Here is a 14,729-nt window from a genome sequence, read left to right as displayed (position 1 = left end):
AAACTGATCGGTTTGAATTCAGATATGTAGACATGCCTAAATTTTTTAATGTAAGTGCACTACTTTTTGATCAATCGGATGTTGATACAGTATCACACTTTTAAAATGTGAGAAATGTCAAAATTGGCCTAGACACCAAGTGGATAAGTATATATCAATCGCCTCACACAAACTATATGGCATGCAAGGTTTCCCCCATTAGGAAGGCAACTTGTTGCAATCAAGATACTGTTCAGATTTGAGTACACGTAATGAAATGTTATATTCAGAGACTCCTCACACATTTTTTAGGCATCTGCAATTCTAAAACAGTCTCCACTGGGGGTGATGGGAGGAGCAGACGTGTGAGGTAAGAGCTCCCTCACACACCCGGACCAGAGAGAAAGAGCTGCACCTGACATGCTTGATTAGAAGCAGACAGTCACAGTTTTAGCTGTTTTTTAGAACACGGAGACAGAAGGTGAGGGAGGAGGGAGATGACCATTCATAGGCACGCAGCCCTTCAGCCAGCTGGGGGAGGAAGCAGGAGTGTGACTAGCGGACTGAGGGCGTACATGACGCCGCAAAGAGGGGAGAACATCGGAGGCACGGCATGAGCAGGCATGCGCCAGTATGGAAGCCCTGATACTGGAGGACCCGTGCTACATACTGCACATATCCACAGCCCACAGAATTGGAGCCCACCAACAAATAGGAGAGGCAGGCGGATGTCTGGAGGGGGAGAGGAATGGATTGGAGGTAGTGGCAGCGGGCATACAGCTCCAAACTGGAACAAAGGAGCAGCCCACAGACATCCAAAAGGTATGGAAGAAATTTGGTGGGGGAATGAACTTAAAAATGAACTTAAAAAAGGCAAGGAGGTACAATATGAGCTGGGGGACACCCTGATAGAACAAAAGTTAGAGATATCAAGGCCTCTTAAGGATACAGACCCAAGTAGCAAAGAAATCGGGAACCACCCCGAAAGTAAACCCAAAAGAAAGCTCAAGCGACCCACTAATAACTGACACTCCATTAGCAGATCCAGAAGGAGATGATCAGGGCTACGCGGAGGTAGAGGTGGGACCCCTAGAGACAGATCATAAATTAGAAGAAGGAATAACATTACATGCATTCCCTGCTGAGCTGGTGGAAGGCGCCGCTAAGGAGTATATATTCCGCACAGAGACAGAACCAGTAAGGAGCAGCAATGAACAGAACTTTAGAGATATTAGAGAACTGATAAGAGCATTAGCCCACAAAAACAGACATACAAGAACTGATATCCACAGTGGAGAGGTCATGTAAGCAAGCAGTGGAAGACCTCAGGGAAGAAATAGTGGCAGTGGGAAAGAGTGGAAGTGCTGGAAGAAGGCCAAGATCAAATTAAACAAGCTATGGGAGAAGTTCAGGATATCATTAAACAGAAAGAAGATATGTTGAATACATATAGAGACCAATTAGATGATATCGAGAATAGGGACCGCCAGCAGAACATAAGGATATGGGACCTACCTGAGAAATATATTAATAAAGATCTGCTAGCAACAGTACAGAAACTTTTCTCACAGATTTTGGGTCCAAGCATGTTGGAACCAGTGGAAATAGATAGAGTCCACCGTATTAACCCTCTTGTAAAGCAGAATAAATTAAGGCCAAGGGATGCGATATGTAAAATTCATAAATACTCCCTGAAGGAGATTATAATGAGGACGGTACGGGACACACCCTTAATTAAATTTGAAGAGACACAAATTGCTTTATTCCCTGACATAACACGCAGAACTTTAATGCAACACAAAATGGTGCGTCCATTACTGGAAGCAATGTGGAAGGCTGAAATTAGATATAGATGGGGATTTCCTTTTGGATTAATAGCCATACGAGATGGGAAAACGGCGGTACTCCGTACAAAAGGGGATTTAAAAAAAGTTTGTGGAGATATTGGACCTCACGCTAATTGACTTTGCAGATAGGAAAGAAACAAATATAAATAGCATAATACAACGCCCTGAACCTAGGTCTCAAGTTCCAGAGAAAAGTCGACAAAGGAATTAAAGAATTTAAATAGAAATGTTCTGAAGCACCTTTTTTTTACCCCCATTTCTTTCCTCCTCAGTGCCGAGCATAGAAGAATTGTAATAGAATGAAAAGGAAGCAGCTATATAAAAAGAAATTAGAAAGAATGGTCCTGGGTATAAATGAGGGAAAAGGTACCCTTAGTACAAATAGGTAGGTCCTGATGAGGGATTGGATAATCTGCATTAAGCAGAGGGGTGGGAGGGTGAAGGTAGGGCAGGGAATGCCCACGGGGGATTACCCTCCTGGTAGATGGTACACCCTAAGTAGCAGGGTGTTATGTTGTGGTGGATGTGGATTTTTAGATTTTAGTACAAATTCCCTAATAGAAAAGGAAAAGATAATAGTTGGCAATGGGTTAAAAAAAGCGTAGATTCTGTATATTTTTGGAGAAAATAAATGACGAATAACTTACTGAAGATTATGACATATAATGTAAGGGGGTTGAGTTCACCCCAAAAAAGGGGCCGCCTATGGCAGGAGGTGCGTCACCAAGCAGTGGATATAATCTACATGCAGGAGACACACTTCAAGCCGGGATCTGTTCCTAAGCTACCGTTATCTCACTATAACCAACGGTTCCATACACTATCTCCTATCGCAAGGGGAGTATCTATAGCTTTTGGGAAAACATTTCCATTGATTTCCACAGCAGTACAAACAGACCCAGAGGGGAGGTTTTTAATTTATTAAAGGAACTTTGTATGGGTTTTGTTATACGTTTGCTTCCTTATATGCCCCAAACAATGGCACGGTAGACTTCCTATTGAAAACGTTAAGTTGGAGAAGTTCAGGGAGGGATGCGTAATTTTGGGGGGGGGGGGATTTTAATACTATTCTGGACCCTGAAGTAGATACTACATCAAGAAAAATGGTTTTCTCATATAAAGCACTTAAACAATTAAAAAATATTTACGAAGTCTCCACCTGGTGGATGGTTGGAGGGTCTTTAATGAGAGGTTGAAAGACTATAGCTACTACTCAAAGACCCATAAAGTATATTCTAGATTGGATTTATTCATGGTGGACCAGTATTATCTGGAATATGTTAAAGCCATGATAATAGAACCAATAACAATCTCTGATCATGCACCAGTGGTGATGAAGTTTCTTCCGGTATCTGTGAGTCAATGGGAGCGAATATGGCGATGAAATGAGTCATTGTTAGATGACGAGCAGATAGCGGAGGATATACGGAAGAAAATGATAAGTTATTTCGAAGAAAATATAGCAGGAGAGGAATCAGAACAAATGATATGGGAAGCCCACAAGGCCGTCGTTATGAGGGAGCTGATAGCTCATGGGTCACGAGTTAAGAAAAAGAAAAGAAGGAGATGGAGGATTTATTAAGAAATATACAACCCCTGGCAAAAATTATGGAATCACCAGTCCCTGAGGATGTTCCTTCAGTTGTTTATTGTTGTAGAAAAAAAGCAGATCACAGACATGGGCAAAAACTAAAGGCATTTCAAATGGCAACTTTCTGGCTTTAAGAAACACTAAAAGAAATCAAGAAAAATAATTGTGGTGACCAGTAACCGAATTATAGAACAAGCACAGGGAATAAATTATGGAATCACCCTGTAAATTTTCATTACAAACACTAACACCTGCATCAGATTAAATCTGCTTGTTAGTATGTAGGTAAAAAGGAGTGATCACACCTTGGAGAGCTGTTGCAACAAGTGGACTGACATGAAGCATGGCTCCAACACCAGAGATGTCAATTGAAAAAAGGAGAGGATTATCAAACTCCTTAAAGAGGGTAAATCATCACGCAGTGCTGCACAAGATGTTGGTTTTTCAGTCGGCTGTGTCTAAACCATGGACCAAATACAAACATGGGAAGGTGGTTAAAGGCAAGCATACTGGTAGACTAAGGAAGACATCAAAGCGTCAAGACAGAAAACCTAAAAGCAATATGCCTTGAAAACAGAAAATGTACAAAACAAATGAGGAACAAATGGGAGGAAACTGGAGTCAACATCTGTGACCGAACTGTAACAAACTGCCTAAAGGAAATGGGATTTACATACAGAAAAGCTAAAAGAAAGCCATCTCTAACACCTAAACACAAAAAAACAAGGTTACAATGGGCTAAGGAAAGGCAATCGTGGACTGTGGATGACTGGATGAAAGTCATATTCAGTGATGAATCTAGAATCTGCATTGGGCAAGGTGATGATGCTGGAACTTTTGTTTGGTGCCGTTCCATTGAGATTTATGCAGACGACTGTCTGAAGAAAACATGCAAATTTCCACAGTCAATTATGATATGGGGCTGCATGTCAGGTAAAGGCACTGGGGAGATGGCTGTCATTAAATATTCAATAAATGCACAGGTTTACATTGAAATTTTGGACACTTTTCTTATCCCATCTATTGAAAGGATGTTTGGGAATGATGAAATCATTTATCAAGATAATAATGCATCTTGCCATAGAGCAAAAACTGAAAAAATTCTTTGAAGAAAGACACATAAGGTCAATGTCATGGCCTGCAAACAGTCCGGATCTCAATCCAATTGAAAATCTGTGGTGGAAGTTAAAGAAAATGGTCCATGACAAGGCTCCAACCTGCAAAGATGATTTGGCAACAGCAATCAGAGAAGGCTGGATCCAGATTGATGAAGAGTACTGTTTATCACTCATTAAGTCAATGCCTCAGAGGTGGTGCAACAAAGTACTAGTGACGTGTTGGAGTGTTATTTTGTTTGTTTGTTTTTCATGATTCCATAATTTTTTCCTCAGAGTTGAGTGATTCCATAATTTATTCCCTGTGCTTGTTCTATAAATCTAACTGTTACTGGCCACCACAATTTTTCTTGATTTCTTTTAGTGTTTCTTAAAGCCAGAAAGTTGCCATTTGAAATGCCTTTAGTTTTTGGCCATGCTGTGATCTGCTTTTTTTCTACAACAATAAACAACTGAAGGAACATCCTCAGGGACTGGTGATTCCATAATTTTTGCCAGGGGTTGTACATGAGTTAGAGATCAAACATAAAAACAGTCTTGACCCTGAGGAAACTAAACAGCTGGAGACTCTTAGAATAAAAAAACTCTCCATATATCTTGATAGAATAGATAAGGACAAAATATAGATTCTTTATACATAGATTTTATGAACATGGGAACAAAATGTGGTAAACTATTAGCCAGGCAGTTAAAAAAACAACAAGAAATTTCCCACGTTCATAATATACGAATAGGTAATAAACAGATAATAGACACAAAGTCCATAGCTATGGAATTTGAGCAGTTCTACAAGGGCCTATATAACATCCAACCAAATTCATCAGGATTAGAAGAAGGGATTCAAGTGGAGGAAATTAGAAATTATATTAAAGAATCTGCATTATCACCCCTCACTTTGGAAGTGGTGGAGAGGTTAGAGGAGCAGATTACGGTAGAGGAAATAAAAAATGCAATAAAAAATTTACCAATGGGGAAGAGTCCAGGGCCAGATGGTCTAACAAATGCATATTATAAAATATTAATATCTTGACTATACCAATTTGCAATTATTTTAACCAACTTACAGCTACCAACACGTTACCCCCAGAAGCTTTGCTGGCTTTTGTGACATCAATACCAAAACCTGGGAAAGACACACAATACTGCGCAAACTATAGACCTATCTCCCTTTTGAATTCAGATACCAAATTACTAGCAAAAATTTATGATGGGACGAGAAACTAAGGATAACACCATCCGGGCCCTTCATGTTCTCCATTGGATACAGAATGGACCTAATAAAACAAGAAGGGTAGTGCTATCAATGGATGCCAAAAAGGCTTCTGATAGAGTGAACTGGATATTTATGATGGAAGTACTAAGAGGAATAGGGCTGGGGGAACGGATGATGGGGTGGGTATCAGCATTATATGCTGGACCAAGGGCAAGGGTAAAAGTTAATGGGACCCTATCAGGAGGTCTGGATATATGAAACGGTACAAGGCAAGGGTGTCCACTGTCCCCAATATTATTTGCCCTCGTGTTAGAACCTTTCCTTTGCAAAATAAGGGAAAATAAAGGAATAAGGGTAGTAGAAATAGGATCTAAAGAGTACAAAGTATCAGCTTACGCTGACAATTTGTTATTTTTCCTTTCAAAACCCCAAGAATCCATTTAAGAAGTGAAGCAGGAGGTGACAAAATATGGGAAATTATCAAACTTTAAAATAAATTTGGAGAAATCGGTATTACTACCCTGCCATATGTCATCACCATTAACTACATCTCTGCAAAACAAATACCATTTATCTGGAACAGGAAATCTTTGTTTTATTTGGGAGTACATATATCTGCGGATGTAAAGCTACTATATGAACAAAATTATAGTCCCTTATTTGCCAAAATAACAGGATTTGCATAGCTGGAAAGGACATATGTTAACAATGTCTTGGAGGATCAACACCCTTAAAATGAACATAATACCTAGATTATATATACTGTACACAGTACCTATACCACTCCCCCAAGTATTTTTTTTAAAAAGGTACGTAAAGAATTCCTATCCTTCATATGGAAGAATCGAAGAGCTAGAATAGCATATAACATCTTACGCAGAAGGAAAGAGGAGGGAGGAGTAGGGTTGCCAGACATTGCAATGTATTAGAGAGCAAGGACTCTGGTACGCATACTAAACTGGTGTCATGACTCTGAAAACAAAGCATGGGTGTTGATTGAAAAAAACATGGCAGAAAGGGAATTAGAGGGGGCACCATGGATACCAGCCAAGGACAGGGGACTATCTAAATAGACATCTCCATTAACTCAAAACACACTGGCAGTATGGGATTAAATAAATAAAATGGGTAAATATGCACCTAAAATATTTCCTTTAGCCCCATTGGGGGGTTATCCATGGTTCCCCCCTGGAGAAGAAAAGGGAGCGCTAGGTCCATGGGAATCAGGAGGGAACACAATGTATTTAAGATATGCCCCCCAGGCACTCTTATGTCCCAAGTAGAACTGATATCATTACAAGGAGACATGAAGATGGTAGGATGGAGATATAACCAAATGCAAAACTTTTTTTAAAAATAGAACACCAAATAAGGCCCCAAAATACGTTAACCACGTTTGAGAAGATGTGTATGAAGCTATCAGAACCCAATCATTTATTGTCACAGATGTATAAACTAATGCTTAGTGAACAAGAAACCACAACACCATATTTTATTAAAGAGTGGGAAAATGAACTAAACTGTACATTTACCCCATCACAAAGAAAAAAATTAATAGAAGTAACACACTCATCTGTAAGCGCATCTATTCAGGAAATGTCATACAAATTTTTGACGGTACAGAACCCGGTGCGATTAGCACAGATATATCCAAATGCAGATATTCGTTGCTGGAGGGGATGTAAAGCTAGGGGTACAATATCTTCATATTTGGTGGACATGTCCTAAGATAAAGGTATTTTGGGAAGTAATAGCCCCATGGATCAAAAGAATGTCAAATAAATGTATAGAATTAACACCAATACATTTCCTGTTCCATGGGACTATTGGATCCACAAATAGTCTCACACCGCATTTACTAAACGCAGCAAAGAGGTTAATACCCAGGTACTGGAAACAGGCTACATGCCCCACATTAGGAGAATGGAAAAGGGAGGTGGAGGAGATGGAGGCAGAAAGGTGGGTTTATAAGACCAGAAATAAACAGGACAGATTTGAAAAAATATGGGCAAAGTGGGAAAGCTAAGGTATTAGAAAAATTTAATTAGAAGCCATTGCCGGAAGTCAAGACAAACTCTAAAGGGGAACTTGATAATGGGGGGGGGGGGGAAAGTAGGGAATGATCAACATTCCTTTTATATCTTTTTTTTCTGTATTAGTTGTTTGCTGATAAGATTATTAAAATAAATTTGTGATTGTGTGGCGTATTCTGATTATACGGGATGGCTCCCTTTTTTTGCTTACCTCTTCCACTCTCCTCCTTCTCTTACCCCTCCCTTTTTTGGGGTTTTTTTGGTTTTTTGTTCTCTCATATAATAAGTTAATAATATACACAAAGCACAAGCACTTGAAATTTTTTTTTTTTAATTATTATAATATATTCATAACTGAGGGGAGGGTTTATCCCCCCTATCCCCCTTATAATCCACTTATAAATAGGGCACTAATATTTGAATAATTTAACTCAATTGACGGCCAGGCGGCGCAGCTCTCGTTGCGGGCGGGCGTCATAGGATGGCCTCGCTTTCCCAGACCACCAGGGGGCGTGCGCGCCCGCCATGTCACTGGGCATCCTGTGCGCGTGCCCAGCGGCCACGATTGCCGGTAACACAGCAGGACCATAAACACACAGATCCACGGTCCTGTCAGAGGAGAGGAGACCGATGGTGTGTTTCCAGTACAGAGGAACACCAGTCAGTCTCCTCCCCTAGTGTGTCCCCTCCCCCTACAGTTAGAAACACTCCCTAGCAAACACAGTTAACCCCTCGAACAACACCTAGTGTCAACCCCTTCCCTGCCAGTCACATTTATACAGTAATCAGTGCATTTTTATAGCATGGATCGCTGTATAAATGTGAATGGTCCCAAAAATGTGTCAAAAGTGTCCGATATGTCCGCCTCAATATCGCAGTCATGATCGCCGCCATTACTAGTAATAAATAAATAAAAAAATTAAAATGTTATAAATCTATCCTCTATTTTGTAGACGCTATAACTTTTGTGCAAACCAATCAATATACGCTTATTGCGATTTGAGGAAAAACATTTTTTTAAAGAAAAAAAAAAATTGGATATTTATTATCACAAAAAGTAAAAAATATTGTGTTTTTTTTCAAACTTGTCACTCTTCTTTTGTTTATAGCGCAAAAAAAAAAAAAACGCAGAGGCGGTCAAATACCACCAAAATAAAGCTCTATTTGTGGGGAAAAAATTATAACAATTTCATCTGGGTACAGTGTTGTATGACCGCGTAATTGTCATTCAAAATGCGACAGCGATGAAAGCTATAAAATGGCTTGGGCAGGAAGGGGGTGAAAATGCACTGTATTGAAGTGGTTAAATAAGCTTTTATAACAATTTCATAAAATTGGAGTTTTGGGTTTTACTTTTTTTCACGTGTAATAAGTTAATGACACATATAGAGCACAGCACTTGAAAGAAGGTCTTTTCCCTTTTTTTTCCCCCCTCTCCTTTACCACGTATTAAGTCAACAATGTATATAGAGTACAATATTGGAAAATCTTAAATTATTTTTAACCGCTTGACATCCGGCCACAGCCGAATGACGGCTTCAGCGCGGATGTCAATTCCCGGGAGGCCGTCATATGACGGCCTCCCCTTTCGTCGCTTCCCGTGCGCGAGATTCTGTGTTGGCCGCGTCCCTTGGACACAGCCAATCACAGATCGCTGTAAACAGCCAATCACAGCGGCCGTTTACAGCGCGATCGCTGCCTCCAATGAGAGATGATCTGAAATGTAAACAATTGAGATCATCTCTCATTGCCGGCTCTCTCTCCTCACACAGAGACAGAGAGAGATCTGTCAGCGATCTGCAAGTGTTTACTCTGCATTTTACTGTGCCCACAGTGCCCATCATTACAGTGCCCCATCAGTACAGTGCCAATAGGTGCCCACCTGTGCCAATCGGTGCCCACCTGTCTGCCCAGCGGTGATCAGTGTCCAGCTGCACATCTGCACAATCAGTGCCCACCTGTGCCACCTCATCAGTGCCCACCTGTGCAATCAGTGCCCACCTGTGCCGCCTCATCAGTGCCGCCTCATCAGTGCACATCTGCACATCTGTTCCACCTCATCAGTGCCCCTCTGTGCCACCTTATCAGTGCCCCACTATGTTCATCAGTGCCACCTCATCAGTGCCCCTCTGTGCAGGCTTAGCAACCATGTCCAAAAGAAGCTATTCCGCCAAGGAGGCGTACCAAATACTGTCCCAGGCCGACGAGAGCAACGGATTCCCTTTCCGACTCCGATTCTGAGTCGGACATAAATTATGAGCCAGTCCTCAGTAGTGGAACACTGAGTGACTCAGAGGAGGAAGAGATTTGGCCCGCCAAACAAAGGCGTTCTGGTGGGGAGGCAGTGGCATCCACCAGCACCGCAGTGCCATCCACCAGCACCGCAGTGCCATCCACCAGCACCGCAGTGCCTCGGCAAGAAAGGCCAAGGACCCAAGCCAGCCTTCCCTATGCCCTGCAGAACCCCTTGTGGCTTCCTCCTAATTCAGGAGAAGCCAACATTCCACCTTTCACTGCCCAGCCAGGAGTCCAGGTGAACACGGAGAATTTTTCCCCAATAGATTTTTTTAATTTATTTTTTACAGAGGACATGCTGTCAAATATTGTGGCCCAGTGCAATCTTTATGCACAGCAATTCATTTCGAATAAGCCAACGTCCTACTATGCCCGTCCCTATGAGTGGAGAGACCCAACGGTGGAGGAGTTGAAGGTTTTTTTAGGGCTCACATTTAACATGGGACTCACAAAAAAAAAAAACACTTTGCTGTCCTATTGGTCAACCCACCCTCTCCAACACATGCCAGTATACTCCAAGGTAATGCCCAGAAACAGATACCTCATGATATTGAGGTTTCTTCATTTCAACGACAATACCCAGTGCCCTCCCCGAAATGACAGATGACAGACTTTTCAAAATTCGGCCACTTTTAAATTATTTTTCTGCACTATTCCCCCGGACAAAAACATATGTGTGGATGAGTCCCTTGTTAAGTTTAGTGGCAGGCTTAAAATAAAACAATATATTCCCAGTAAAAGGGCCCGCTATGGGGTGAAGGTATACAAATTATGTGACTGAGTCACAGGTTACTTGTATGCCTTCAAAGTGTACGAAGGGAAGGGCACCCACTACTTGGGATCAAGCGGGAAAATTGTTTGGGACCTCACATACCCCCTACTGGAGAAAGGCTACCACCTGTATGTAGATAACTTCTACAGATCTCTGCCCCTGTTCCACAACCTTCATCGGAAGAAGATGCCTGCATGTGGTACCGTTAAAAAGAACCGGAAGGGCTTTCCTCAAAGTCTGGTCAATAAAAAATTGAGAAAAGGAGAAACGGCAAGTCTACGAAACAACGAGATTTTGGCAGTGAAGTGGAGAGACAAAAGAGATGTGTACACGTTGTCTTCAATCCACGATGATACCTTCATGGAAATCCCCAGAAGAAATGGCCCCATACAGAAACCTAAATGCATCTTTGATTATAATTTGTTTATGGGGGGAGTCGACTTGAATGACCAGATGCTGGAACCGTACCTTGCTACAAGACGGACATACCATTGGTATAAGAAAGTCGCAATTTATTTTTTTCATTTGGCCATCTACAATTCATGTCATTTATCGTAACTCCACCCAAAACCCCAAACGCTTCCTTGGCTACCAGGAGGAAGTTTTCACTGCCCTTCCGAACGCCACTTTCCCGATAAGATCCCTCCCAAACTAACAGGCCAACGACGGCAAAAAAAATGTAAGGTGTGTACCAAAGCAGGATTCAGAAGAGACGAATCTTATTATTGTGCACAATGTCCTTCTGAACCAGGCCTCTGGGTAGGTGAATGTTTTCGTCGTTACCATACTTCACTAAATTATTAGTGAAGTATGGTAAACGTAAGCCTCCGTTCCTGCAATTTACCCTCACACCCCTTATGCCACTGCCTCCTCTGTAACTGACCCTGGCTTGTTATTTGACCACGCTTCTGCCTAACGATTCTGCACATACCTCTGCCTGATCTGGAACTGACCTTGGACTGTTTGACCATGATATTTGCCTGCCTCTTGGACTGATCTTGTAACCCGATACTGGACTAGTGGGATTCAACACAGGGGTCTCACATATGTGAGGGGCTCCAGAATTGTTTTTCTGGATGAAGAAAACAATTTTTTTGTTTTCTCAATTCTAGATTAGGGTCTGGAGACTCGGAGGCTTCAAAGAGATTTGGGTGGAAGAAGCCTCTACCCCTGTCCCCATTCTGTCCTGAACGAGGCCCTACTTCTGCCTGTAGCACTTACTGCCGTCATGCCTCTGCCTGTCGCACTGACCACACCACATGGACCTGCCTACTACCAGGACCAATATTTTAGGCACTGCGGACAATATCTCTGCCTGCACTGACCCTTGACTTTATATGGACAGTAACCCTGCCTGCTGCCTGGACAATTGTGTTCGCCACTGCTGACCAAGTCCCTGCCTGCTACCTGGACCAGTGCTATCCTCCTGTGTACAACTGCGCTACTACAACCACAGGTAATCTTTTGTTTACGCTTTGCTCAGCATAATGTATTTTAGGGTGTAATTCTTGGTATGTGCATGCTATGTGTCCCTGGAACACCTGACGGTGTTCCTTGCATGTTGGATCTCTGTATGTGGCCAGGCTGTGTAGAAGTCTCACACATGTGGTATCGCCATACTCAGGAGGAGTAGCAAAATGTATTTTGGGGTGTCATTTTTGCTATCCAAATGCTATGTGTTGGAAATATCTTATAAACGGACAACTGTGTAAAAAAAATGCGTTTTCATTTTTTTTCCACATTTTTCAAAAACTTCTGGAAAAAAATGAATCGTTCAAAAGACTCATTATGCCTCATAGATTATACATTGGGGAGTTAGCTTTCCAAAATGGGGTCATTTTGTGGGTGTTTCCATTGTCCCGGTGCTCAAGGGCCTTCAAAAGTGTAATAGGTGGTTGAGAAATGTGATGTGTAATTTATGCTTCTAGAACACCTGATGGTGCTCCATGCATGTTGGGCCTCTGTATGTGGCCAGGCAGTGAAAAAGTCCAACACATGTGGTATCGTAATACTCAGGAGGAGTATCAGAATGTATTTTGGGGTGTCATTTGTGGTATACACATGCCATGTGAGAGAAATAAGCCATTACAATGACAATTTTGTGGGGAAAAAAAAAAAAAAAAAAATCTCAATTTTGCAAAGAATTGTGGGAAAAAAATACAACTTCAAATAATTCGCCATGCCTCTTACTAAATACATTGAAATGTCTACTTTCCAAAAAGGGGTTATTTTGGGGGCATTTGTACTTTCCTGGCTTGTTAGGGTCTCAGGAAATGAGATAGGCCACCAGTACATCAGATGTGATAATTTTTTTATGATTTGCACCATAGCTTGTATACTCTAAAACTTTCACACAGACCAAATAATGTCCACAAATTTTTGGTTATTTTTACCAAAGATATGCAGCAGTATAAATTGTGGCCAAAATTTATGAAGAAAAATTACGAATTTGCAAAATTTTATCACAGAAATTAGGAAAAATGTGTTTTTTTTCAAAATGTTCGGTCTTTTTTCATTTATAGCGCAAAAAATAAAAAACCCAGAGGTGATCAAATACCACCAAAATAAAGCTCTATTTGTATGAAAAAAAGGAAAAAAAAACATTTGGGTACAGTGTTGCATGACTGAGTAATTGTCATTCAAAGTGTGAGAGCACTGAAAGCTGAAAATTGGTCTGGATAGGAGGGGGGTTTAAGTGCCTAGTAAGCAAGTGGTTAAAGCACTTTTATAAAACTGGGGCTTGCTTGCTTTTTTTTTTTTTTTTTTTTTTTTTAGGGTATGGGGGAGGGGGTGTAGAGGGAGCCATCCCTGTTGTTGGCGTGTATATATAAACCAGGATATTGAATATTGTCCTCTGTCTTGGGGAGATGAGTTATGTAAATGTTTATTGTAATAAGAGAAAAATGTTTAATAAAGAATGAATTATAAAAAAAAAAAAAAAGTCTCCACTGTGTTTGTTCAAAAAGGCATTGTGCGCTATAACTTTCCAGTAAGATAAGACTGTCCCATGTGAGATCAGATAGGGGTTTGCTGTGCTGCAAGCACAGACACCAACAAAGGTTCCAGGAAAAGCCAGTGAGCAGCCACATTGGGCTGAACAGGCACACTGTTGTCAGTAAAGAAAGGAGAATTGCTGAATATCTGGACTAGACGGTTTCTAATCAGATATTTAGCAATAAGGCATAATATAAATTTGTAGAAATAAAGGGCATTTTTACCGTTACATGGTAATCCACTTTAATAAAATTGAAAGCCAAAATTCAGCTCTGTCTTTACTAAGACTCCAGGGATTTTAACATTCGCCCTGAACCTAGGAGCAGATGATTGAAGAAAATCCCTTGAAGTCTTAAACTAGAAAAGACATCCATCCTCCTTAGGAAACCAAACCCACACTGAGGTAAATTTAGAGGATATAGCCTTTTGGGGCTGGCTCCTTTCATACATTTGCTAGTATCCAGTATGAAAACCAAGAGATGTGTGCCCCTAAGAAAAAAATTAATTTTGCATGTAAACCTTTTCAAATGAGAAGGCCAACCTATTAAGTAAAAGCTATAGAATACATACTTTTTCTCATAGATCTCAGTGAATTTAAATAAAGGTAAGCAGCAAGCTGGGGCATCTTGAAGGATGGAAATGGCTCCAAAGCTGTTTAAGATAACAGAGAAGAAAAAAAATAAAAAAAAAATCAATAAGGGACAGGAAGGTCAAAAAACAGAAGTAAAGTCTGTGGGGGTGAGCTTTTACTAAAGTCTGCAAGTAATCACACCAAACTTAGATTATAAAAAACACCTCCCCTATTTTGTACTGTTCAGCAAAATGGGAGTCCAGGATCTTGCCACTGCTGCATCCCCAATCATAAGCATCTCTGCTGTGGTTATACAGTT

At 41.0% G+C, this 14,729-nt stretch overlaps 1 protein-coding gene across 11 annotated transcripts in view; it reads right to left on the bottom strand.

Annotated features, from left to right (window-relative positions):
* Positions 1–14,729, bottom strand: part of MARF1 (meiosis regulator and mRNA stability factor 1) — a 453,542-nt gene that overhangs the window by 304,846 nt on the left and 133,967 nt on the right. For 10 of the 11 annotated variants that reach the window (XR_012235026.1, XR_012235025.1, XM_073591154.1 and 7 more), the window contains one exon: positions 14,410–14,490. The exons of the other annotated variant lie outside the window; for it this stretch is intronic. Coding sequence is in view for 8 of the 10 variants with exons in the window: in XM_073591154.1 (XP_073447255.1) it covers positions 14,410–14,490 (81 nt within the window). In the remaining 2 variants the exon portion in view is untranslated. The remainder of the gene's footprint in view (positions 1–14,409; positions 14,491–14,729) is intronic. 11 annotated transcript variants of the gene reach the window in all.

This window comes from Aquarana catesbeiana, linkage group LG06 (assembly GCF_042186555.1).
Source record: "Aquarana catesbeiana isolate 2022-GZ linkage group LG06, ASM4218655v1, whole genome shotgun sequence".
Lineage (NCBI taxonomy): Eukaryota > Metazoa > Chordata > Amphibia > Anura > Ranidae > Aquarana > Aquarana catesbeiana.
The sequence above is the reverse complement of the archived record's forward strand: the minus strand, read 5'-3'. Positions and strand labels throughout refer to the sequence as shown.